General features: G+C 42.6%; 2 protein-coding genes across 5 annotated transcripts in view; one reads left to right on the top strand and one right to left on the bottom strand.

The window, feature by feature from the left end:
- Window positions 1-7,712, top strand: part of NUP85 (nucleoporin 85) — a 28,779-nt gene extending 21,067 nt beyond the window's left edge. The window contains exons 8-19 of the mRNA XM_069076453.1: window positions 1,188-1,322; window positions 1,963-2,085; window positions 2,481-2,612; window positions 4,039-4,145; window positions 4,439-4,522; window positions 4,688-4,753; window positions 4,945-5,096; window positions 6,171-6,288; window positions 6,425-6,525; window positions 6,825-6,976; window positions 7,352-7,453; window positions 7,530-7,712. Of these exons, the coding sequence (XP_068932554.1) occupies window positions 1,188-1,322; window positions 1,963-2,085; window positions 2,481-2,612; window positions 4,039-4,145; window positions 4,439-4,522; window positions 4,688-4,753; window positions 4,945-5,096; window positions 6,171-6,288; window positions 6,425-6,525; window positions 6,825-6,976; window positions 7,352-7,453; window positions 7,530-7,631 (1,374 nt within the window). The 3' untranslated portion in view covers window positions 7,632-7,712. The remainder of the gene's footprint in view (window positions 1-1,187; window positions 1,323-1,962; window positions 2,086-2,480; window positions 2,613-4,038; window positions 4,146-4,438; window positions 4,523-4,687; window positions 4,754-4,944; window positions 5,097-6,170; window positions 6,289-6,424; window positions 6,526-6,824; window positions 6,977-7,351; window positions 7,454-7,529) is intronic.
- A 190-nt stretch (window positions 7,713-7,902) lies between these two features.
- GGA3 (golgi associated, gamma adaptin ear containing, ARF binding protein 3) overlaps window positions 7,903-24,998 on the bottom strand; it is a 30,366-nt gene continuing 13,270 nt past the window's right edge. Inside the window, exons 2-17 of one of the 4 annotated variants that reach the window (XM_069076449.1) lie at window positions 20,001-20,085; window positions 19,780-19,855; window positions 18,179-18,277; window positions 17,320-17,443; window positions 16,419-16,522; window positions 16,084-16,164; window positions 13,656-13,793; window positions 12,949-13,030; window positions 12,737-12,853; window positions 12,140-12,370; window positions 11,622-11,692; window positions 10,998-11,254; window positions 10,488-10,708; window positions 10,110-10,279; window positions 9,764-9,874; window positions 7,903-9,403 (exon numbers count right to left, since the gene is read on the bottom strand). In XM_069076449.1, the coding sequence (XP_068932550.1) occupies window positions 9,293-9,403; window positions 9,764-9,874; window positions 10,110-10,279; window positions 10,488-10,708; window positions 10,998-11,254; window positions 11,622-11,692; window positions 12,140-12,370; window positions 12,737-12,853; window positions 12,949-13,030; window positions 13,656-13,793; window positions 16,084-16,164; window positions 16,419-16,522; window positions 17,320-17,443; window positions 18,179-18,277; window positions 19,780-19,855; window positions 20,001-20,085 (2,078 nt within the window). In that variant the 3' untranslated portion in view covers window positions 7,903-9,292. Of the gene's footprint in view, window positions 9,404-9,763; window positions 9,875-10,109; window positions 10,280-10,487; window positions 10,709-10,997; window positions 11,255-11,621; window positions 11,693-12,139; window positions 12,371-12,736; window positions 12,854-12,948; window positions 13,031-13,655; window positions 13,794-16,083; window positions 16,165-16,418; window positions 16,523-17,319; window positions 17,444-17,626; window positions 17,712-18,178; window positions 18,278-19,779; window positions 19,856-20,000; window positions 20,086-24,998 lie in introns of those variants that run through there. The other 3 variants (XM_069076450.1, XM_069076451.1, XM_069076452.1) reach the window with 3 other exon arrangements.

Raw genomic sequence — 24,998 nt, 5'->3', positions numbered from 1 at the left:
TGGGAATATTTTTTATGTTTTGTGTTCCCCAGTTAAGAGTGTTTCCTTAAGAGCAGGGACTTAGCACATAGTAAATACTTAATATCTTTGAATACCAGTATTTTTTCATTCATTTTACAGATGAGGAAACTGAGGCTTTGAGAAGTTTTCCCATGATCACGTGACAAGGAAATATTAGAGGCATAATGGGAACCTAAATCCAATATTCTGTTCACTGTCCCATGCTGTCTTTGAAGAGAGCATATTTTGGATGTGTAGTCAGTGAAGATCAGCTGAAAGGAATTTATAGTTAAATTTAGGATGTACTTACAAAGAAGTTCCCTACCTTTAAGACCAGTTCCAAATTCTATTAAGTCCTGCTACCTAAGGCCAAATTGGGTTATGGCAGGTAAAAGTTCTCTGATCACAGTGGATAATGCAGGCCTTTTCTGGTGGCCACCAGGGAACTCATGAAGACCTCTGCTAAGGTATAGTACTAGATGAGTTATTAGAGGTTCCAGGTCTAAATCCCAGTTCTATTACTTAATAACTTTATGACATTGGACAAACCACTTAAGCTCTTTGGGCCTTGGTTTCCTCATCTATGCATGGAGAGACTTTGAGCTCTAAGGAATCTTATGAGTCTGTGGTTATTTCTGAACCTCTCTTGGTTCAGAGAAGTCTTGTCAGGGAAGAAACCCATTTAGGACAGTAGGTGAGCTTTGGTTTGTTTTCTTGGGTTGTAAAGATAATGAAGAATTAATTCTGTCAGGGCGGCCAGGTGGCTCAGTGAGTAAGAGCACCGGCCCCAGAGTTGGGATGACCTGGGATCGAATCTGGGCTCAGATACTTACCACCATGCCCAGAAATAATTGGCCGTGTAACCTTGAACAAGTTACTTAACCCCAATTGCTTTAAAAAAAAAAAAAAGAATTCTGTTTTAAAAACTGGAACTTGGCAAAGGGGTTAGTATCTGCCCATAGGACCTAGAGGTGGTTCCTGATCCTTTGTTGGTGCAGAGAGATTCTCTGAGGTAGAAAAGTCCCTGTTGGATTAAAGAAGTAGATCTTCTGGATTCCTGGAGCTAAAAACTTTTGTTTAGGGAGACGGAATCCTCAACTGGGAACTAGCATTGGGGAGTCTGGCCTCCCTCTCTCCCCACCTCCCCCCGGCTTCCCAAAGATAAATGTGTTTGGGGTCTCTTGCAGGCGACTCTCTTCGTGCTGCAGGGCCGCCTGGATGAGGCACGGCAGATGCTGTCCAAAGAAGCTGATGCTAACCCAGCTTCAGCCAGCATGTGCAGAGTCCTGGGAGACCTGATGAGGACAATGCCTATTCTCAGCGTATGTAGCAATAACCTCATTACTGTGCACCATGTCCATATCAAGGAACCAACCAAATGGGGCTGTGGGAAAATTACTTTTTAAAAAGTTTTATTAACGCTCTTTTTCATGTTGTTTTCATTTTCCAATGATGTTCCTTTCCTCTCACATATGGTAGAACCCTCTCTCACTAAAATGCCATTAAGTAAAACACATCACCACATTGGCTGTGTATCTGACAACTTCACCTGTAATCTGCCTAGAAGTGGAAGGAGACCAATGAAGTCCTGACTGGTTTCTGCTGTGATCGGAATCCTGAAGCTTTCCAGGATTGTTTTCCTTTACACTGTGGTCATTGTTTAAATGGTTCACCTGGTTTTGCTTACAGTTCATAGAAACCCAAATTTTTCTGAATTTTTCTATTTGTCTTTCCTTTCAACAATGATATTCCATTATGCACTACAGTTTGTTTTACCATTTCCCAGTCTATGGCCATCTTTTTTTTCCAGCTCTTTACTACTACAAAAAGTGCTGATATAAATATTTTTGTGCATAAAAGATCTTTACTTTTTATTATTTTAAATATATGCCTAGTAGTGTTATTGCTGCTCCAAAGGAGGGAGGAAGGGAACTTTTCATAATGAGCCCTCTCCCTCTGTAGCCTGGCAATACACAGACGTTGACGGAACTGGAACTGAAATGGCAGCACTGGCATGAGGAATGCGAGCGACATCTTCAAGATGGCACCTTTGCTTCTAACCCCCACTTGGAGGCCCTCTGCAAGGTCTGTGAATAGTGGAGCTGGAGAGTGGTTAGTGGTCTTGTGGCCCAGGGGTTCTTCACCTTCTTTAGGGGTCTGAGGAAGTCTATAGATACATCCTGAAAATAACATTTCTAAAAGCATAAAATAAATATATAGGACAACAGAGGAAAACAGGTATACTGAAAAACATCTAAATACCTTAAAAACAACTTCACAGTCCTCTGGTGAAGAACCCCTACTCTGCCTGGTTAGGTTGCCCAACAGTAAAAGTCAAGACCCTATCCTGTCAGAAGAGGAGGAGCCATCTGAAGGGAGATAATAATGTCCCTTTGTCTTGGGGATGAGGACTTGTCTTAAGGGGAATGGACTGTGCTAAGCCCCCCATTCCCAGAGCTGACAGAAGCCTCTTTCCTTAGATCATGCTGGGAGATGACAATGCTTTACTGCAGCAGAAGGAACTTCTCAGTAACTGGTATCATTTCCTGGTGACTCGGCTTCTCTACTCTCACCCCACAGTGAAACCCATTGAGCTGCACTTCTATGCCCAAGTGAGTCTGAGGTCCCACTGCAGCGGTGGCGAGGCCCCTGTGCTCTGAGAAAATCAGGCTTTTATCTTTCAAAGAATGTTTTATTGTTGCTCTTTTTCTTTAAGTCATAGTTATTACTTTCCCCCTTCCCTTATCAGATCTTGCCTTGTAACAAAGAAGAAAAAAAGCATCTGATACAGAAATGTTATCTTAACATTCTCTGTAATATTCTATTTTATTAGACACCTAGTCTCTACTGTGAGAGAGGGGGTATGTTTCATTATATCTTCCTCAGGAATTTTGAATTACTCAAGAGTTCAACTTCATTTAAGTGATCTTTTCATGTAGTGTTTTCTGCTTATTTCATTCTAATACCAGTTCATACAAATCTTTTTATTTCTCTGAATGTTTCACCTTCATTTCTTCCACACAACAAACCATTAGATGGTTTGTTTGTTTTTTCCAGCTATCCCCTAATCAGTGGGAACTCAGTTTGCTTCCAATTCTTTCCTATCATAGAGAGTACTCTTAGGGATATTTTGATATCCATTGGATCTCTATTTCTGTTGTCTTCACTGGGGTATATGTCCAGGAAAGGGAATACTAGGTATAGACTATTTTAGTCCGTTTTCCTGTGTAATTCCCGCTTGAAATCCAGGAGGTTAGATCACTTCACCCTTCATTGGATTAGTTGGGTGATACAGTGGATAGAGCACTGGCCTTGGAATTAGTAAGAGCTGCATTCAAATCCAGCCTCAGACACTTATTAGCTGTGTGGTCCTGGGCAGATCATTCAATCCTGATTGCCTCAAAAAACCCAAAACAAAACAATGCCTATCTTCCCACACCCCCTTCAACATTAATTGTTCTTATCTGTTTTCATTTCTACCAACTTGTAGGGAGTGAGGTGAAACCTCAGTTATTTTATGTTCCTCTTACTGTTAGTGATTTGGAGGGTTTTTTTGGGGTGATCTTTAGGTTACAAAACTTATTTTGAATTATGTTAATGTCCTTTGAACACTTGTATATTGAGGAATGGCTCTTGGTGTTTTGTCAATTCCCTGCATATTTTGGGTATCAGCCTTTTAGTGGTGATGTTCCTCTTTATTGATTTTATTAAAACAAAAACTTTTTAGTTTTACATAATGAAAATTTACCACTTTTAAAACTTTTAAAGTTTTCTCTATTCCTTGTTTTGTTAAGAATCATTCCCTACCCATAGTTGAAAAAGGTGTCCGATCTTGTTCTCTTCTGATTTTTTAGATTCAGGTCATACCATAAATGTTGGCCTAATTCTAATTTCTGATAAACTTCCTTCCAATTTTCCCAGCAGTTCTTTTCAAAAAAGTAATAGATTCCAAGGTAGTCTGATTGGGTCCTCTTCGGGTAGATCCCAAGAATTTTTATCCACCCTTGTAATTGAGTTCATATTGTGATTTTGCCACAGTCTAGCCTAGATCTCTTTCTGGGAGGTGATAGTAGTCCAGAACCCCTGGACAACATTTTGATGGCAGCCTTTGAATTTGACATTCATCAAGTCATCAAGGAGTGCAGGTAGGAGTCTCTCTGGTCTTCTTTGTCTGTGTCTCACCCCTTGCCAGTCTCTCCCTCCTAGGAAAGTTGTGCCTATCTGTCTAGCTGCAGGTGATAACTTTTCCTTGAAAAGGGGGTGGTCTTTCTGAAGGGTAGAAATAAATAGGGCTACCATAGGTCCCTAGCTGGTCACATTATATCCAAGAGAGTAGGAAATACCTCATAAGAAAAAGCTGCCCAGGTTGAGATTGTTTTCAGATTTCTTCTAAACTACCTACCCTGTCTTCCTTTTGCATCGACATCTGTCTCTACAGCATTGCCCTGAGCAATTGGTGGTTTGTTGCTCACTTGACAGACTTACTTGATCACTGCAAGCTTCTCCATTCCCACAACCTCTAGTAAGTATGGCAGAGGGTGGTGGCAGGGAGTGGGCCACTGCTGTATGATACTCCTGAGAGGAGTGAATTGAATAAATAGAGATGGAAACAGTCTGACTGAGAGTTAGAACCTAGATAGGAGAAAGGCTTTGGTTGCTAATAATCTCATGGTAAGTTTTATTTCAGTTTTGGTTCCAATATGCGAGAATTCCTTCTGCTCGAATATGCATCAGGACTGTTTGCTCATCATAGGTAGGAATACTTGGGAATCTTTTGGTGAAATTGGGAGAGGGGTGGTTTGGACTATTATGCAGCCAGCTACCTACTAGCAACAGGGGCATAGAACATTTATCTCAGTTGCTAGTGCCTACTTTGCCTAAAATAGCAGTTCGACACACCCTGGGTTTCCCCATACCCTCTTCCTTTGGGAATTTTGTTTTCAGCCTGTGGCAGCTAGGTGTGGATTACTTTGACCATTGTCCAGAGCTGGGCAGGGTTTACCTGGAGCTACATATTGAGCGGATTCCCCTAAACACAGAGCAGAAGGCCCTCAAAGTACTTCGGATCTGTGAGAGGAGGCAGATGACTGAACAAGGTAAGGCTGCCCTATTCTTGACTGCATTTATTCTGTGATGAAGTCAGTGAGCCTTTGTACTTGTCACTCCCATTGTATGCCAAACAGCAGGGTGAGGATTAGGTAGTAGGAGGAGGTCTCTTCACTGTCAGTCTGAACCAGCTAGATAATGAAAAACATGGGGAGTGCAGAAGTTAGTAATCTAGTACAAATGATAACATGCTCATGAGCTAGAATGAATCAGGGAGCAGGCTTACTAGAAAACATTTTACTGCTATTTAAATAGTAATTATTTTCATGAGAATTTTTATCTGGCAGCCCCAAATGTAGCATGACTTAATGGATGGAATGCTGTTATTGGAATCACAAGGACCTAGGGTCCAGTTCCATTTCTGACACTAGCTATGTGATCCTGCACTGGTTCTTTAACTGCTATAGGCCTCACTCTCCTTGAGGAAGCAGTGTCCTATATTTTGGGTTAAAATTTACTACCATTTACTACCCCTGTGACCTTGGGCAGGTCATCTAACGTTTGTTTCCTTCTTGGTAAAATGAGGTAGACTATTTGATTCTAAGTTTTTTTTTCCAGGCCTATCTCCAAACAAAACAAAATTGTAAAGATTTCCTCCTTCCTGTGTCTTTCAAGTCCCCTTTTTCTCCCTCTAAAGGATTTACTCTAAACTTAGATGTTGAATGGTAAAAGCTAGATACTATCTTTAAGGAGAGACAAGACTAAATAGTGCTCAAGACCCAAAGGAACGAAATCTGTTAGGTGGGATTTGAGGCACCATTTCAGATGAGGGAAATATTTGAGGGCCTATGGGGTCCAGTTCCTTAAAATGCAACATTTGGCAGCCACTTGCTAAGAACAATTCTGTGGGGGATACCGTGATATTGGGTATTTGAGGGCAGAGCAGTGACACTGTGACTTATAACACTGAAGATTTCCAATCTTCTCTTCAAAGTTCTTTACTTAGCTGGTATAAACATGTATAGTGGGGGGAATAAGTCATGCATGAGTGGGAAAGGAAGTGCCCTGGTAGATGTGGAGAGGGCTGTCTAGAATCTGCTATTTGTTTTCTTCCTTTTGGAAAGTCCGAAGCATCTGTAAGATACTTGCCATGAAAGCTGTCTGCAACAACCGCCTGGGCTCTGCCTTGTCCTGGAGTATCCGAGCCAAAGATGCAGCTTTTGCCACCCTTGTTTCTGATAGGTGGGTCTGGGCAGGGTTTTCTTCCTCATTCTTATGAACAGTTGGCTGAAGGGAGGTCTTACCAACTTTTCTTAGGGTTTAATGGGGTGGGAAAGTACCTGCTGTCCTTGACTTCACCAAGGGTATTCCTCTTCAGGTTCTTAAAAGATTACTGTGAACGGGGCAGTTTCTCAGACTTGGATCTCATCGACAACCTGGGCCCAGCTATGATGCTTAGTGACCGTCTGACTTTCCTAGGTATCTCTCAGGGGTTGCTCATCATGCCCAGAAGAGGGGTGCAGATCATGTCTCTGTCGGCGTCTGCTTGGGCTTGGAAGACCAGGGACATCCACTGCAGCAAAATGTTTTCAGATCTTGGAGCTACATTTCTGCTCCATATAGTGGCCAGATTGGGGTGGGGGGAGGACAGGCAGATGGACTTTAATCTTTTTTTCCTGCTACATGAGGATGTTCTTTTGTATTAATAGCACCTGTAGTTTTCCTGAATCCAAGGCCTTATTGATGACAGTCTGAGTTTCTGTCTCTTGAATCAATAGGAAAGTACCGTGAGTTTCACCGGCTGTATGGGGAAAAGCGCTTTACTGATGCTGCTTCACTGCTGCTGTCACTGATGACTTCCCAAATTGCTCCTCGATCCTTCTGGATGACACTACTGACTGATGCCCTTCCTCTACTAGAACAGAAACAGGTGCCAGCCCACAATAGCCTTTCCCCTCTGTGGATTTTGGTACTTAAGAATTGATACCACATAATCCAATCTTTTTTCAGGACTTAACCATAATATAAGCTACAGACTTAGGTATTTAGTATTTTTTAAACTGATTTGACTGGTGAGGGCATCTCTGGAGCTGAAACCCTGCCTTTGACTTATTGACAGATCGAGTGGGGGGTTGGAGAATGTGAATTTAGGAGCTATCAGCTTCTACCTACCTCCAATGTTCTGCTGATTTGTACCTGTTTACTTTTGAGAATTATAGGTTTGGCCTATGCTAGAGCTTTATACCTAGTTCTTAATCAAGGAATGTAATCCACCTTCTCCCCTCAACCTTCAATTCTTCCTTAGGTCATCTTTTCTGCTGAGCAAACCTATGAGCTGATGCAGTGCCTAGAGGACCTAACAATAGGAAGACCGGAGTCCAGAGAGCTCGAGGGCCAGAGACCCCAGGTACTTGGGTCCCAGTTAAAGTGGGAGGCTTGCACAGTGGGTGAGACGGGCTGTGCCTAACAAACTCTGCTTCTAGGAGGATGACATTGAGACAACCAAAGTGGAAATGTTGAGACTTGCTCTTGCACGAAACCTTGCACAGGCAATTGTGAAAGAGGGAACCTTGGAAGGCTCATGAAATGGCCAGAGAAGCCTGCCAGGACTTTGTACGGCTGTATGTTTTTCTAAAAATAAATGCTTTCTTTTTAAGCAAATAAAAGGACATTTCTGTATTCAATCAGGAAGGATGATGTGAACTAGGAAAGGGAGGAGATGTAGTTTGATTTTCAGATGTCCTGGCATAATTTTGGCCTCGAGCTCCACTTTTTACAATGTCATATCTGTATCTATCCAGGAACACTTTTTCCCCCTGTACATACATACCAAGTTTATATCTTAAAGCTTCCAAGTGGAGTCAAACCCTACAGAAAATGTTTATTTGACATGCAGCAAAACCAGTGCATTTAGAGACAGTAATGTATAGTTCAGCTGCAACCTCAACATACAAACAAGTTACATTCATTAGGTTCAGTGCCCAAAGCTTCTATGTTGCCACACAATTAAAACTATCTTTTCTGGCTAGGGCACCAAGGCCATCAGGAAAGGTTGTGTTCCTCAGCTGTAGTTCAACTGATTCACATATATCTGAAGCAGGCAAACCTGCTTTCTAAATGGGCATATAGGAGCTACATTGAACTTTAATGTTGGCTGGGAAAGAATAGAAGGGATGTAGTTGGCTACCCTCTGGGGTAGATGTACCATCTGTCCTCCTTCTTTCCACCTTTGCAGAAAGGTAGCTATCAAGCCCTCTGACAGGCAGGGCCAGTTGGCTGGTAGGTGAAGTTGGGTCTTGTGAACCTCTCTTTTCATCAGCTTCTTCCTCCAGACCTACTGTCTTGCTGACAGTGTCAACAGATACTCCAGGGAGGAAAGGAGAGGCCAGATGGCCACTTGTAGCTTTGGACACATACAAAGCCTAGTGCAATTTGTTTACGTTATTACTAATTCTATACATCCAAGTGTGCTACAAAGTGTTCATAGAAGCATTCTTCAGAAGCCTGAGTGGCAGGATAGGGAGGCAGTTCTTTATTCTGCACTAAGCAGGGAGAAGAGGTATCATTTCTATACCAAAGTTCATTGGCCCAAGCTTTGAACTAGCACATGTTCCCCTACCCCCTGCACGGGGGGAACATTGGTTGCCTTATCTTTCCATGTTCTATCTAGTTAGTTCTCTTGCTGTACTTGTAGCACACAGCCAGCAAACACCTGACATAATATGAGGAAAGAGTTCATCACCCTTGTTACATTTCTTATCAGCTTCCAGGATATAATACTGAGAGGAAGCAGTTGTGGGGGTTTAGCCCAAATACCCCTATGCCAAGGGTCTTTGGTGGTGGTAACAAACCAGGTGTTAATTAGGGACAGAGGATCTGGGAAAATCTTTCTACAGGCAGAGCTCCCCTCTGAAGAAACTGATCCAGGCCAGATATTGCTTAGGAGAAGAGAGAACCATCCACCTTGACAGTTGACTGTGCCTTGTCCCTCAGCTGTATCATTATTTCAAGTTATTAAAGTAGAAGGGGGAAAACGTGTGTGGATGGGGGGTGGGGGGGGTGGTTCCCTTCAAGACCAAGAAGTGGCCAGTTCAGCACTGCCCAGTTTCCATGTTCCAGAGTAAAACTAAGCACTGTTGTCAGGCCACAGAAACAAAGCAGGGCTGCATATGTGGTCCTTGTCCTTTCTGGTACAGGTGGCAGCATTCCTTGTCCTCTTTGCAGAGATCACAGCTGTCCTGATAGGTCATAGGTTCCCCCACTGGTCCACTGGGGGAAACTGGTCCACTTCACCCACCTCTGTACTGAGCTGATCCCCAAGGGCAAAGGTCAGCTTGTAACGCAGACGTACCTTCTCCTAGAAGAGGGACAGAATAAGTGATTAAGAGCATGTGAAATTTAGTTTCAGGAATCCCTATTTTAATATCATACTAGGAGTATTTGGTGTCCTCTTTCTTACTGGAGGCAGCTAGGAGGGGCCTTTAGCAGTCAAATGTACCTCTCATCTTTAGCTTTCATAGCCTCAGCACTTTAGGTGTGGCTCTTAATCATTTTGTAGATTAAGGGTTCTTATCTCGGGTTAAGGTTAACTTTTTTGATAAGTACATTAAAACAGAATTGGTTACATTTTTAATCCTACTTTATGTATTTAAAAACATTCTGAAGAAGAAAATGATGAAGAACATGCTCTAGGTAGACCTGGTTTTTCTCAACTCACCTTCAGTGGATTGGCCAGCAACATAACCTGGGTTATGGCTGCAGGTGGCTGGATAGGGTTGAATGGAGATAGTTCTATCCCTGAGGGAGGCTGCAGCTTCACCTTCATGGACTAAAAATAGAAGAGAACTCCTGACAGTGGGAGAGCTAGCCAGGGGGAGGGGGAGATGACACACCAGTCACACAAAGAGGCACAGGAATCCAGCTATGTCACGTGGAGGGAAATTATGACTTGATGCATCGAAGACAAGCAAATTCTGTCTCCCAGATGAAGGCCAGGAAATATTCCCTCTTTGGGAGGGGAAGGGGAAGAGGTGGCCCAGGGCTAGCAGTAAATGCCAGAGTACCTTGGGCACTGCTGCCTGAAGCACAATGCTCTTCACAGGCAGTGGAGCCGTGTTCAGCATGGACACCACAACCACCAGCACATCAGGCCGCCCAGGTGGGCACTCCTTGGCAAAATGAAAGAGGATTCGGAAACCATTTTTGTCATAGGCTGTCACTGGAAGAGCACTGCCTAGGTGGGAGAAAAAGGATACAGGCAAGTCTGGAGAGCTCAGGCATGATGCCTTGATCTTCCTCCCACACGGGGAAAGACCTCAAAAAGGAAAGTTCAACAGGCAGTGCCCATAGCAGGAGAGAAATGTCCCAGATCCTGCTCTCAATAAAAGTCTTAGCCCTTTTCCACCTCAAAATGCCCAAGCCCCAGCTGCCAAGATACCTACTTGGTTTGATAGATTCCAATGGGACGTGGACATTGGTCAGGGAGAGTTCATTTCCCTTCAAGGGGCTTCCCTGCTGGAATGGCAGCGGTTGAAACAAAGGGCTGCCGGGCCCAGCAGGGAAGGAGACAGGTGGCCCCACTGGAGTGTTGCTGGGGATGATCGGGGAGGTGACCCCAGGGAAGAAGCTAGAGGAGACAGGTTTCACCAAGCCTGATGATGTCCTGGGCAAGAAACAGAAGAAGTTACAGAAGGTGCCAAAGCTGCCTAGTTCACTACTTAAGAGACTACAGCATTATTTTCCCAACTCAATAGGGTCCCTCCTACCCTCTGCCATTCTCTAGTTCTAAGATCTGAGCCAAACTGAAACTGGACCAACCCTCCCTATTCCCACACTAGCTCCTCCCCAGAATGCCAAAGACCAGCCCCCAATTCCTCTACTGATCTTGCTCCCTCTGCTAAGGAACCTTTTACCACCGCCACTCCCCTCCTCTCCCCTGCCCAATTCATTACCCTTTAGTCTCTTCCAGAAGCTGGTTGAGAACATCCAACTGGTGCAGGGAACTATCACCCACTGTTGAGATGAGGTACCCGGGGGCTGGTGGCCCCACCTTTTGGGGTGTTGCCGAGGCCAGTCCCATGGAGAACAAGAATGAGCCTGTGTTGGGGGCAGGGACGCTGGCCTTGGTAGCGGGAGCCGTAAAGGGAAGAGGCAGAGGGGCTGGGGAGCTGTTCAAGGGCTGTGTAGAGGACTGGAGGAAAGGGCTGCCCTGGGAGTTGCAGACAATAGTCAACAGCTCTGGGCTGAAAAATCCTACATTTGACTTTATTGTGCCACAGAATGATGGGATGTGGGACCCCTGGGCATTTAGGGGTCACAAATCTATACCCTCCATGCCCTTTTCCCTGGTGATGATACTTCATTTTCCTAAATTTAACCCTAAACTGGGATGTCCCCAAGGGTAGGACCCAGGCTCTTAACATTCTCGCCCCAGACTATGCTTAAAATAAGGTTCCACAGTGAACATTCAATAGGAGATGCTAGCTTTTTCCTACACTACTTAAAACTGGCTACTGAGGTAGGGATCTCAATGGCTTCCCCATCACCTCACCACCCAGGGTATGTTGTCCTCCTACCTGGTACAGGTTCCACTGGTTGTTCCCTGTTGACTCTTTGGGAGCAGTGCTAGGGGCTGGGTCAGCGAGGCCTGAAAACACACAAAATAGTTGGAAGTGGGAAAAAAGTACTGGATAAAATTGCCCAGAAGCCTCAAATCCAGCTCCATTCATGGTAAAGTTAAGACCTCGCCTCATTCTGGAGCCCATCTGAAGGCTCTCACCATCAGTCAGGTTTTAAGATGATGGGAACTGCTTGGAAAACCAAGAACAACCTCCAGAGCAGGCAGACAACACTGGGAGAGGAGCACAGGAGAGCAACACATTCAGAAACTATTGTGGTGCAATAACGTCTTACATTAAGCTTTTCCTAATGGCTCTCCTAAATCTAACCTGCTGCAATTCATGTGGTGAGAGGGAATCTCTTTATTCCACACATTACAGAAAACAACACAGCTTTCCTCCATCTGTTATCATTTCTTCCCAGGGCCCTCTATAATAACCTAGGTTGACACTGAGCCCCTCCTCAAAGGTTTTACCTAAGCATAACAGCTCTTCATCCAGCAGGGAGAGAGAGTTGGTCACACCCCCGCCGGTCCCAGAGGAAGCTTCAGCCTGACTAGATGAGCAGCTTCGTGGAGGGGGTGGCAGGATAGGGATGTCTGAAGAGGGTGCAGCAGGCTGTGGGGCCAGCACCAGGGGTGGGCTGCTAGACACATCCAATTCAGCAAGATCAATCAGAGTGTTGAGGTTGCTGGAGGGGTTGCTTCCTGAATGGAGAGGAGAAAAGGGTGGTGAAGATGATTATAACAGCTAGAAGAGAACTCTAAGGCTAACGCTTGCAGACTCCAGACCAGCACCAGTTTGGCTTGCTGAGGTTATAGGTTAAAGCAGTAAGAGTAGAGAAGGCAGGTTCCAACAGTTTTCATTTGTTCTGTATCTCTCAAAGGTAATTTAAATTAAATCAAAGGAGTTTTTACTTAGTTCTCTCACTGTCTTTGGGCATCCCAGCTGAATCTGAGTGTTCTCCTGATCCCACATGGCAATTTGTAAATCATAGATGGATTTGGATTATGAAATCAAGGCAAGGCTGGAAGAAAAAAGCCACCAGGATTTTGAGAACCAGAGTTATTTACCTTCCGGGGCAGATATGGCTAGGGAAGCCACCTCACCATTAATGACCTGTCCTTCAATAATTTTTTTATAGGAGTTGATAACCCTTGAAAGATTGTCGCTGGCTTGCAGGATGTCTCCTGGAGAAGAGAGTACCACTGAGTTAATACCTCCCTGTGAAAACCCAAACTCTTGGAGTTCTCTGTTGACCAACATCTCTCACTTTCTCACTCACCTAAGCTGCTATCATTGTCTTCTGTCTCACTGGCCAATTTAAACAATGTTCTCCTCTTGGTTTCACATTGATCATACAGCTCCTGGGGAAGACCAATGCATAATCACAGAATTTATAAATAAAAGCCAGAAAGAACCTTAAAAATCTAGTCCAACTGGGGGACGGCTAGGTGGCAGAGTGAATAGAGCACCAGCCCTGGAGTCAGGAGGACCTGAGTTCAAATCCGGCCTCAGACACTTGACACAAAAACTAGTCGCGTGACTTTGGGTAAGTCACTTAACTTCAACTGCTCTCCAAAGAGAAAAAAAAAATCTAGTCCAACCCACTTTTAGAGATGGTGAAATTAAGATACAGAGAAGGTATTTTTCCAAGGTGACATAGCTGCTAGTTAATAACTGAACCAGAACTAGGACCCATTTCTTTTAATTCCCAAACTAGTGTGCTTTCTACTGAACTACCTGCCTAATGTTGCTAAGCTTTGGTACTAAAAAATATCTGTAGTACCTGAATATGGATGGACTACACTGTCAGGAGTTGGGGAAGTCTGTCACTGGCTCCATGATCAAAACTTGTTTTATTAGATTTAAAAGGGAACCAGGTTGCAATTCGAGCACAAGACATCAAATATCCCCTGGATTAGCTGATGATCTCTTGCCTTCAATTAGAAATACCCCATGATTTTTAGTCCTTCTACTAAGCATGCTTACCTTCATGAGTTCTTTATCTGCCTCTGATGAGTCCTCCTTACTATAATGAACCAGCATCTCATTGAGAAGTTTTACATTGTTGTTGACTTCCTCTAGAGTATGTAGTCGTTTGGTCACCTTCTGGATCCTAGCCTCATCCTGAATCAAGAAAGGATGGAGAGAGATTTAAAAAAAAAACTCCAGTCACCAGTAACTTAGAATTATTTTAAAAATTCTATATTTTGCTTTTACAAAGCAATTCCCACTATATCCATTCCTTCCCAGAAAGCCATCTGTTATAATAAAAAAACAATAGATATGTGAAACTACTACATCAATGAGGTCCTATTATTAATATGCAGTGTTCTCCACCCATAGAATCCCTCACCTTTACAGAGAAGCGAGGGAGGTGAATTTTCATTTTTCATTTTTGAGGCAAGACTGGTCATAATTTCACAGCATTCAGTTTAAAATTTTTTTATTGTTCTATCCACTTACAATGTTGGGAAATGTAAAATGAAAACAACTAAAATTTCATCTCACACTCCAAAAATTGGCAAAGAGGACATAATTAATGTTATGAAGAGGCAGCAAACTAAATAATAAAAATAATAATTCTAAAAAGAAAAAGATAAGCACACTAATATACTATTTCTGGAGTCTATGAACATTCTGGAAAGTAATTTGAAATTATGCTAAGAAATCAACTAATTGTCTCTTTCATTCAGAGTTCCCATTGCTAGGCATGTGCCCTAAGGAGATCAATGATAAAAAGAAAGGTCCCACATGTACCAAAATACTTGTGACAGCACTTTCTCTAGTGCAAAAAACTATGAACAAAGTAGATGTCTACTAACGGAAACACTGCTAAACAAATCACGGTTCACAAATGTAAAAAATGTTACAATTCTATAATAAACAAACAGAATTGTAGGAAATGGATACATAGTAACTGACAAAGTGAAGTAAACAGAACCATGAAAATTATAGACGATGACTGCACCAATATACATGAAAGGAACAACAAAAATCTTCAATGCACCCAATCTCCCTACCTCCCAAAATTCCACTCAGGGTTCAGTTGTGAGCCCCAGGACACCCACTATGGCAGGGAAGGTTCTTCAGCTTTTGCCCTCTTCTTGGACAGTAGAAAGAGAATTTCACTTCTCAAGGGTATTGATTATGTATTAGTTTGGGTACCTGACCTAATCTGATCTCAATTCCCTAATTCCACCCTCTACAGATAGAAGAATATTAATCCTCCTCATCAACAAAGACCTCCCTCAAGAATGAGTCAACCTTACTCTCATTGGATTTGGCTTAAGGAGGGAATAACATACACACTTAATTGGGTATCTTACCCTACAGGAAAGTAGGGGGGAAAGAGATAAGAGGGGAGAATGATAGAAGGGAGGGCAGACTGGAGAAGGGGGTAGTCAGAAGCAAACACTTTTTTTTTTTTGCCTTTTGGAGGGCAAATTGGGATTAACTAACTTGCCCAAGGTTACATGGCTAGTTTTATTTTTGTGTGGGTGTTAAGTGTCTGAGGCTGGAACAGAACTCGAGTCCTCCTGACCACAGGGCTGGCGCGCCACCTAGCCACCCCCATGAAACAAACACTTTTGAAAAGGGACAGGGTCAAAAGAGAAAATAGAATAAACTGGGGGTGGAATAGGATGGAGAGAAATATAGTCTTTCATAACATGACTACTATGGAAATGTTTTGTACAACTACACATGTATAACCTATATTGAATTGCTAATCTTCCCAGTGGGGGTGAGAAGGGAAGAAGGGAAAGAATCTGGAACTCAAAGTTTTAAAAACAAATGTTAAAAAATTGTTATATGCAACTCGGAAATAAGATATACAGGCAACAGGATACAGAAATCCATCTTGCCCTACAAGAAAGTAAGGGGGAAGGGACAGCTAGTTGGCTCAGTGAATAGAGCACCGGCCCTGGAGTTAGGAGGACCTGAGTTCAAATCTGGCCTCAGACATTTAACACTTACCAGCCATGTGACCTTGGTCTAATCACTTAACCCCAACTGCCCTGCCCTCCCCCCTCCAAAAAGAAAAAAAAAAGGGGGGGAGAAGAAGGGAAGGGAAGGGTTAAGGTCGGATATATAAGAAGGAAGACTGGGGGAAGGAATAATCAGTATGCTTACCATCTTGGGGTGGGGGATAGGGAAAAGATGGGAAGAAAATTTGGAACTCAAAATCTTGTGGAACTGAATGTTGAAAATTAGAAATAAATAAATTCTGGAATGAAAATACAAAGACAAAAACAAGAAAAAAAAGACCAAAAAAAGACCTCCCTCAAGGCCAAGACATTATACACGCAATGAGAAGCTGGTGTCAAGGATAATGTTAAGAAGGAAAGAGCTTGTTGTTTCATGACCACCTGGTACCCATTTCCACTGCTATGTCAAAGCATTAAGGTGTACTCACCTCTTTCACCATGGATTTGATCAACTTGTTGGCCTCCTGGAGGTCATCTGGATTTTTGCTTTTCAACAACTTGGCTAACAGCTGAAAGAAGAGGACATCAAAAATGAGATCACCATGAACCTGGTGCTAAATAACCACTCCAGAGTGACTCTAGTACTTGATTTCTGTTTTCCTTAATAAAAGGATTTGTTCCATGAAGCTTGGATTCAGTCAAAGGGCCACACTTGAGGACCTAGAGAGCCACATGTATCCCTGAAGCAGCAGGTTCCCCACCCTTGGCTTAGCCATTCCTGACTCTGGATTGCCAAGATTCTCATGTTCAGACTGGACCTTACCTTGGATTTCTCCTCATCATCAAAAACAGGATTCTTGGGACGAGGTGGTGGGGAGGGTATGAGTGTTCGGTCCATAGGAATCAGTGGGTCAGACTGCACAATCCCTGAAACAAGAGCCATAGAATAAGGGTGTTCACTGATACCAAGGGCAACAACTTTCCTTCTTTCCTTTTCCTCATTAAAAGTATGAATGCTAGGGGTGGCCAGGTGGCTCAGCGAGTAAGAGCACCGGCTCCAGTGTCGGGATGACCTGAGGATCAAATCTGGGCTCAGACACTTAGCACCACACCCAGAAATAACTGGCCGTGTAACCTTGAGCAAGTTACTTAACCCTGATTGCTTAAAAAACAAAACAAAAGAAAAAGTATGAATGTTATCCCTGAGAATCAGACCAACAAGGGTAGTTAATACTACAGAGAATACTTTTAAATAGCACTTTAACAGTTATGAAAAAAGTCCTCACAAAAGTTGGGTGAGGTCTTATTTACCTCTATTTTACATAAGATATAACTGAGAGCCTGAGCAACTAAGAAATGACTAACTAGGATTAGAGCCAGAAAGTGCCAGAGATGGAGGCTCTAACCTGGTTTCTTGACTCCAAGAGCTGTGTTCTTTCCCATCCACCTGCACTGCCCACTACCTCTTTAAGGAGATATAAGGGAGTCTCAGGACAAAGGATCTAGGTTGGGGTAGGGAACCTGAAGCCTCAACGCCACATGTTAGTAAAAGGATTTGTTCTGTGGCCACACTTGAGGACCTAAGGGGCCATGAGTGACCTTGAGGCTGTAGGTTCTACATCCCTGATCTGGGTGATGTTCTAGGCCCCTTCACTCTGCTGAGACACAACTTCCTACTATGTGCTCTGGAAGGAAGGGGAAAGTGAATGCAATGAGACACTCACCCTGTCTCTTAAGCATCTGGTAAGCATCCTTGATTTTGGACTCTTCTGGCAGGGCCACTGTCCAGCTGTATAGCAGCTCAATGACTTTGGCTTTCACCTTCTCTGAGATCCTGTCCCCCAAGTACTAAGAGTAAAAGTGAGACAGGAAAATCTAATAATTGTATTCTGAAGGCAGGAAAAGTGGTAAGGCTCTCTTTATTTTAATTAACTGGTGGCTAATTATCTCTAGTCCTCAAGCCTACTAAGACAGCAGGTTTTAAAGGTTATGTGTGAGAGAAAGGGGAGGAGGGGTAAGAGAGGAAACTACCTGTGGTATATCTGTATCAATCTGGGATACAGTCTGTGGTTAGGCAGGGGCCAGGAGTTCTTGTCACTGCATTTCCATGCATAATCTGCCAGAAACACAACTGCATTTTATCTTGAAGGAGTTAAAGGGAATTTCTTTAGTAAGTGATAAAGGGTCCCAATGGCCCCTCATGGCAGTGTTCAAAGCTAAGTGACACTGACTCAACAGGACCTACCCCAGAAAGCCATCACATAAAGGGGAATACCCATTCAGGCATTTTATGAGTCACATTAGTAACAACTGATGCCTGCCAAAACCCAGGAATCTAGAGGTACCATGCCCGTTAAATAGGAACACTTATCCTCTCACACACTTTTTAGCTGCAACTGGGAATTAAACAGAAAAAGATTGTCCCTAGGCTCCACAAAGTGCTTATTCTCAACCAGAAGAAAAGAAAGGAACCCTGTTTCATGAAGGAGATATCAGTCGTTTAGGCAAAGCTGATGAAGCAGGGGATAGGGAAAGTACACAAAGGATGTAACTAAGAGGTGAGACAACCAACTGCTAACTGACCTTGGGAGAGACGACTTTGATTAACTCATTCAAAAAACGGAACTTCCCCACTTCATTATGGAACCTCCTCCCGCAGTTCTTCATACATGCTTCCAGCACCTATGGCCAGGTGAGAGAGAGGTGTGAATAGGGACTAAGAGGGACACACAACTAGAAAAGGGTTTGTGTACAAAAGATTTGGGGTTTTTAGTAGACTGCCAACTCTCTACAACCCAACAGTGTGACAAAACATCCAAAAAACCAACATGATGACAGGTGACATTTAGGGAATAGAGTCCTGTGACTTCCTCCATAGTGTAATCAAGATGAAGGCTCCTAAATGAGGGAGGTGACAGTCCCACTAGATTCTGCAGACCACAACACCCATGTTGAATTTTTTACACATATTAGGATTGACATTCACAAACTGGAATATGTTGAGTATATGATAACCAAGATAATGAACGGACTGGACCATGAAGCCACTTGAGAAATATATTTAACTTAACAAGAATTTAATAAGTACCTATTATGTGCAAAGCACTATGCAAGGTGATGGGGAGAAAGAAAGAAAGCTGAAATGCACTTAGAAGATGGGCCTTTGGGAGAAGTGACATTGAGGCTAAGCTTTGAAGAGAGTATGGGAATATGAGAGTGGGAAGTGAGGAGGGAGTAAATTCCAGACATGGAGACTGGAGGTGGAAGATTGAGTTTGGGGAATAGCCAATTTGGTTGGAATGTAGAGGAAATGATGAAACCTATGAAATGTGTAGAAAACTGGGTGGAAACCAGATTGTGGAAGACTTTAAATTTTAAACTGAGTAGTTTATTATCTATCTCTGAGCATAGTGCCTTGCACAAAGTAGGTGCTTAAATACTATTTAGCCCCAGAAGGCAGAACTAGCACCACTGCATGGAAGCTTCAGAGAGGAGTATTTAGGCTTGCAGAATGGGCTGTTGTGGCAGATGGCGACCCTTCTTCCCCAAAGGTCTTCAAATGAAGGTTGGATGACCACTCATTGGGGACGTTGTTGAAGGAATTACTGTTAAAGTGAAGACTGGACTAAATGACCTGAATAGGAATAATAATAGTACCTACCTCCCAAGGTTCTTGTGAGGATCAAATGAGAAGGTACTGTAAAACACTTAGTACAGTGCCTAGCACACAACAGGTACTATACAATAATCTTAGCTGATATTATTACTATTCCTCCTAATTCTCAGATTCTGTAATTCTATGTTCCCTGAAAGAGCTACATATAGTCTCCTGGGTTAAGACAGTAGGGAAAATCCAAATCCAGATCAATTTGTTTCAATAAGCTTTTATTATATGCTAGAATGAGAATGCAAAGACAAAAACAAAACATTTCCTGCCATCAAGGAGATTATATTCTTCAGTATATATTTTTCTAATTCAATTTAGTGGATCATAATAATCCACAGCAACAAATTTTTTCCACAAAAAAGCAAGCTTTCAGGCCCTAAGTTCTGGGAATCCCAATGAATAGCATTAGATAAGCAGAGAGAGATACAAATATTCACCCTGGTCGTTATATCCCACCAAATGAAAAACCCTCATTCTAGTGAACTTGCAGTTTCAGAAAAGAAGAAATGCTACCTACTGCTAAGGCTTGGACTGCCTCCCATTCCTGTGGGGATTGGATTTTGTGGGCCAGCAGCCGGACAGCAATCTGAGGCCTGAAAAACACAAGCGACCCACACTACTGATCATGATTATACCATAAATCCCCAGCCAGTTTTCCTGAACCAAAGCCTTTGATTTTCTTAAGCAAAAGACCTAGTTCTCACCTACCCATGCACCCCCTACAGCTTTAGGACTCACCCTTCAAGCTCCTTGTTGATCTGGTCACAGAAGCCAATGATATACTCCCAGTCCTCCTGGCGATTGGAAGGATTGGTGGCTTTATCTTTGTACAGAAAGGGAGAAGAGGAAAATTTTTATGATGAATACAGGGGTAGAAGAGAAATAATGTCTTAAGTAGGTGAGATTCCATCTCTGGTTGCTGATAGGCTTCCAAACTCCCTCTGTAACAACTATATCAGCATAATTTCATCAGACCAGTCAGTCAATGATGTCATTGTGAATACTATATGCACAGTTTTCTGATAGATGCACTGGAGATTTACAAAGGAAAAATAAAATTTTATTTATTTGCCTTCATGGTACTTACCATCTAATAGGAAAAATAAATACAACAAACACTTGTCTAAAATATAAGCTATTAAAGCACAAACATATGTACACCATAAACACAAATGTGCAAACTAAAGATGAATGTACATTTGAAAATATAGCTTTGCAGAGATGTATAAAATATGAAGGCATTTACTGAAGCCAGGTGGAACTACTTCAATGATTCAGCCTTTAAAAAGGTAAGTCTTTAAAACTCAACCATCTCAGGAGAGGGTGACAGAATAGTAGAAAGAGGGAGGGAATCAAAGGAGCTCTGAAGTGGGTTTTCCCTCAAATGTCACCTATAGATCAGCATGGTATGGTGCCATCAACCCCAGAACACTGGGGTTGATGGCAGAAGACAAGTCTGAGTTTTGACATTTCACTTCAACATTTTTAATCAAATGCCAGGCACTATCCTAGGTACTTGTGCCACAAAGATAATAACAGAGCCTACTGGGGGAAGCTAGGTGGTGCAGTGAATAGAGCACTGGCCCTGGAGTCAGGAGGACCTGAGTTCAAATCCAGCCTCAGACACTTACCACATACTAGCCATGTGACTTTGAGCAAGTCACTTAGACCCAGTTGCCCTGCCTTCCCACCTCCAAAAAGAAAAAAAAATAAAATAAAAATTTAAATTAAAAAAAAAAAAAGAGCTTACCCTATTGGGGTGACAGGGACACTACCTATTGGTGTCACTCTGGGTAAGTCATAGGATTGTAGATTTAGAACAAGACCTCAGAAGTCACTTAATCCAACCTCTTCACTTTACAGATGAGCAAACTAGGGCCCAGAGAATTTAAATGACTTGCCCAGAGTAGCACAGCTGACAAGTATTTGAGGTGGGATTCAAATTCAGGCTTCCCCTACTCCAGGCCCAGCCTTCTCTCCAGTCTGTAGTCATACTGCCTCACAGGTTATTTAACTACTCCATATGTCAGTTTTATTATCTGTAAAGGAGGGATAATAACAGTTCCTATCTCACAGTTAGCAAGACACTTTGAAATAGTTATCAGTTAATGTCAGCCCATTATAGGAAAGTATTGGCTCAAGTCTCCACAATCACCAGAAACTAAAGCCAATAGAGGTCAACAATGTTGAATGATGTTAAGCTTCTAAATGAGAGATTCCCATAATCTCTGATTTGATTTTTCCTTTTCCTTTTCCCCTGAAGGTGACTCCAATAGCAACAGCAGCAACCAGCTGAGGCATTTTGTTAAATGTTTTCAAAACTTTTAAAGTCTTATACCCCACCTGAAATCAGATCTTAATTCTGCCTGAATACACTCCAAAGCTGTGTGCTAAATGTGGAATCTAAGGTTTGGAAAGAATATGTCAGGCTACAGAGGAATAGCCTTTGAAAGCATCTTTGCTTTCTCAAGCCAAACTTCTACAGGTGCCAAGAACAGAAGAATGAGACTGTGAGAGATACTGAAAAACCTCCTCAAATGAACATTTTTCAACCTCTAACATAGATTTCTTTATTTCTTACCCTTGCTCCCCCCACTCTAAAGTATTCTTTGTTCTCATTACCAAACCCTAACTATGATCCCTACTTCTTGGTTTCAGAAAAACTGTAGTAGGATATTTTTAGTCATCAGACAAGAATTTTTTGTATAGTATTTGTGGATACTCCAAATTTTAGCATTCTGTCTGATAACATTCTTCTTTTAAGCCATGAGGGCAAAATCCTGATGGTTTGGGTTGATATTTTTAAATAAACTGAAAATAACTGCTTATCCTCTACACTGGAAAAAAAAGGCAGCAGGACTTTCTTCAAAGTTTTAGACCAATGTGGAAGTGAAATTAACTTGCTAAATTGCCTAATAACAAAAAAAAAAGAATCACAAACTTGGGTATGTTAACCAGTCCAATCTACTCAATACACAAATGACTGGAATTTATTTTCCAAAGTGATCTGCTGATTGCTAACATGCACAGTAACCCTGAGTCTTTCCCAGAGGTACTGGCTGATATCATTAACTTGGTGTAATGGGAATGCAAATTTGGAAGATCTTCCCTGCCCCTAGGCTAAAGTGCACCAGAAGCCTGGGAAGGGAGGCTTGTTTTTCAGTAGATACTTCTTGATTGGCCAGTGGGTCAATAAGGTTGTTACATTCTCTGAGCCAGGAGAAGGCTATATAAGCCCTGATGTGTAGCTTTGTTTTGGGGCTCACTTTGAGAAGTGTTCTGTGATTTGATCTGAATTCTGGGAAGCCGTTGTTGAGAGTCCCCCAGCTTTGAAAAACCCAGATGCTGATTTGGTATGGATGTAATGGTTGGACAGTTTGGAAATCTGTCTACTTGATCTGTTAATGTCTTGATAATTCTGCCTGTATACTTTGAAGTTCGGGGTGCCTACTTTTCCCCTGAACAAGGTAAACGATATATGTCTGACTGATTAAAGTAAGCTTGTTAACCCATTTTGAGTTGCTTTCCTTTATCAAAGCAGATCCAAGAACCTGTGGTGGTGGCAAACCCTGAGGACGCTTGGGGTGCTTGCTGCTACAAAATGGCATCACGAACAGGATCTGCAGAGTAAAAGGAAAGTATGGGGGCTGGGATAATTGTTTGTTTCCCAGTTGTAGTAGCCATGATTCTGTGGAACTGTGGAGCAGGAGAGAAGAATGGCCTGCATGTGGACTTCACTGAGCTGAGAGCAGGAATGGTGAGCTGCCTGCATCAGGACCTGGGCAGAAGCCGGGAGCGGCTGCCGCCTGCGGGAGGAGAAGGAGCCCAGGAGTTCGGAATTCAGCCACAGGAAAAGATAAGAACTGAGCAGCAAAGCAGGGGCACGGAATGTGTTTCCTGGCTGCATCCCACAGTTTGGGATCCTGGGGGAGGATGGACTTGTGACTGTGGTGGGTGGAATGAAGTGCCTTGGATCCCCAGGGACCCCACCTTGTTGGTTTTGTTGCCCAGCCCCCTCTCTGTACTTGGAAGCAGGGGCTGGAGCTGTGTGAGGGGAAGGACACCTCCCCCCCAACTTTATTTGAACTCTTGTTTTGAACTGAAGTGATAATGCTATGTACTTTGTGTTTGTTTAAGGCCCAGTGGCCACTTTGGTAACTTTACTTCTGTACTTTGAAAATGTGACCTAAGAGATGTTTAGTGCTAATTCAAAAGTAAATTGTCTATGCCATGGGCATGAAAGATCTTGGGGCCAAATGTAATGGGAATGCAAATTTGGAAGATCTTCCCTGCCCCTAGGCTAAAGTGCACCAGAAGCCTGGGGAGGGAGGCTTGTTTTTCAGTAGATACTTTTTGATTGGCCAGTGGGTCAATAAGGTTGTTACAAAAATAGAACAAGGAGGACAGTGTCATATATTCACTGATTCATGGGCTGTAGCTAATGGGTTAGCTACATGGATGCCCACGTGGAAAAATGAAAATTGGGAAATTCATGGCAAACAAGTCTGGAGCAAAGAATTATGGGAAGATATCTGGAACATGTCTTTGGTCACTGACTTGTCAGTTTTTCATGTAGATGCTCACGTGGCCCCCACCACACCAGAACGTGAGTACAATGCTCATGCTGACCGACTGGCAAAGACTGCTAATGAACATATTGTCCCGACTTTGACAACAACTGATGATCCGGTATTAGCAAAATGGGTCCACCAAACAGCAGGCCATTTGGGGGTCCAGGCCACACACCAGTGGGCACAGGATCGAGGTATTAGTATCTCTCATTCACTGTTAAAACAGATAGCAGAAGAATGTCATATATGTCAATTGGAAAAGGAGCAAACTGTTCCTCAGGTAGTAACTGGAGAGATAGCAAGAGGAAAAGTCCCAGCCCAAATCTGGCAAATAGATTACATTGGTCCACTACCACTGGATAAAGGATGCAGATTTATATGTACTTGTGTTGATACCTATTCAGGTGTACTAGTAGCTTGTCCTTATAAGAATGCAACCCAGAAAAACACTTGTAAAACTCTAGATCTCATAAGTCTATATTATGGAACCCCAATGCAGATTCAAAGTGACAACGGGTCACATTTCAAAGGCAATGAAATGAAGAAGTATTGTATACTAAACAATATAGAATGGATATATCATATTCCATATTATCCAGAAGCATTTGGGTTAATTGAAAGAACGAATGGATTACTGAAAGGACAATTGAGGAAATTAAGTTCCAATAATTCATATCAACATTGGAAGGATAATTTGTTCATGGCTTTGCGTAATTTGAATAATAGACCATTGGGAGGAAGTACACCTCTAGCCAGAATGATGACCCCCAATCTGCAAATTAGAAAACAACAAACACACAAGATCCCAAATATTGAATATTGGACCTTGAGGCCAGATGTCCCAGCACCGTACCCAGGACCACCTGGTTCGGTGGGGTATGATTTACATTGTTTAGAGGACTTTTGGTTGGACAGAAAAGAAATAAGAAAAATCTCCACTGGGATATGCATAAGAATCCCTAACAATCACTTTGGACAGATTTTACCCAAATCATGATTAGCAGCTCAAGGAATACATGTATTGGCTGGAGTAATAGATTCTAATTATCAAGGAGAAATTGTTGTAACATTCCAGAATTTAGGTGAAGGGCCCATACAGATTCACAAGAATGATAGGATAGTTCAAGTGATTATCGTTCCTTGTAAAACAATGCCACTTGTAAAA

Source organism: Petaurus breviceps, unplaced genomic scaffold (assembly GCF_028583685.1).
Source record: "Petaurus breviceps papuanus isolate PSGF00001 unplaced genomic scaffold, PetGlider_PUasm1.0 90925, whole genome shotgun sequence".
In the NCBI taxonomy this organism is placed as follows: Eukaryota; Metazoa; Chordata; class Mammalia; order Diprotodontia; family Petauridae; genus Petaurus; species Petaurus breviceps.
Note: the sequence above shows the minus strand (reverse complement) of the source record. Positions and strands in the feature narration are given on the sequence as shown.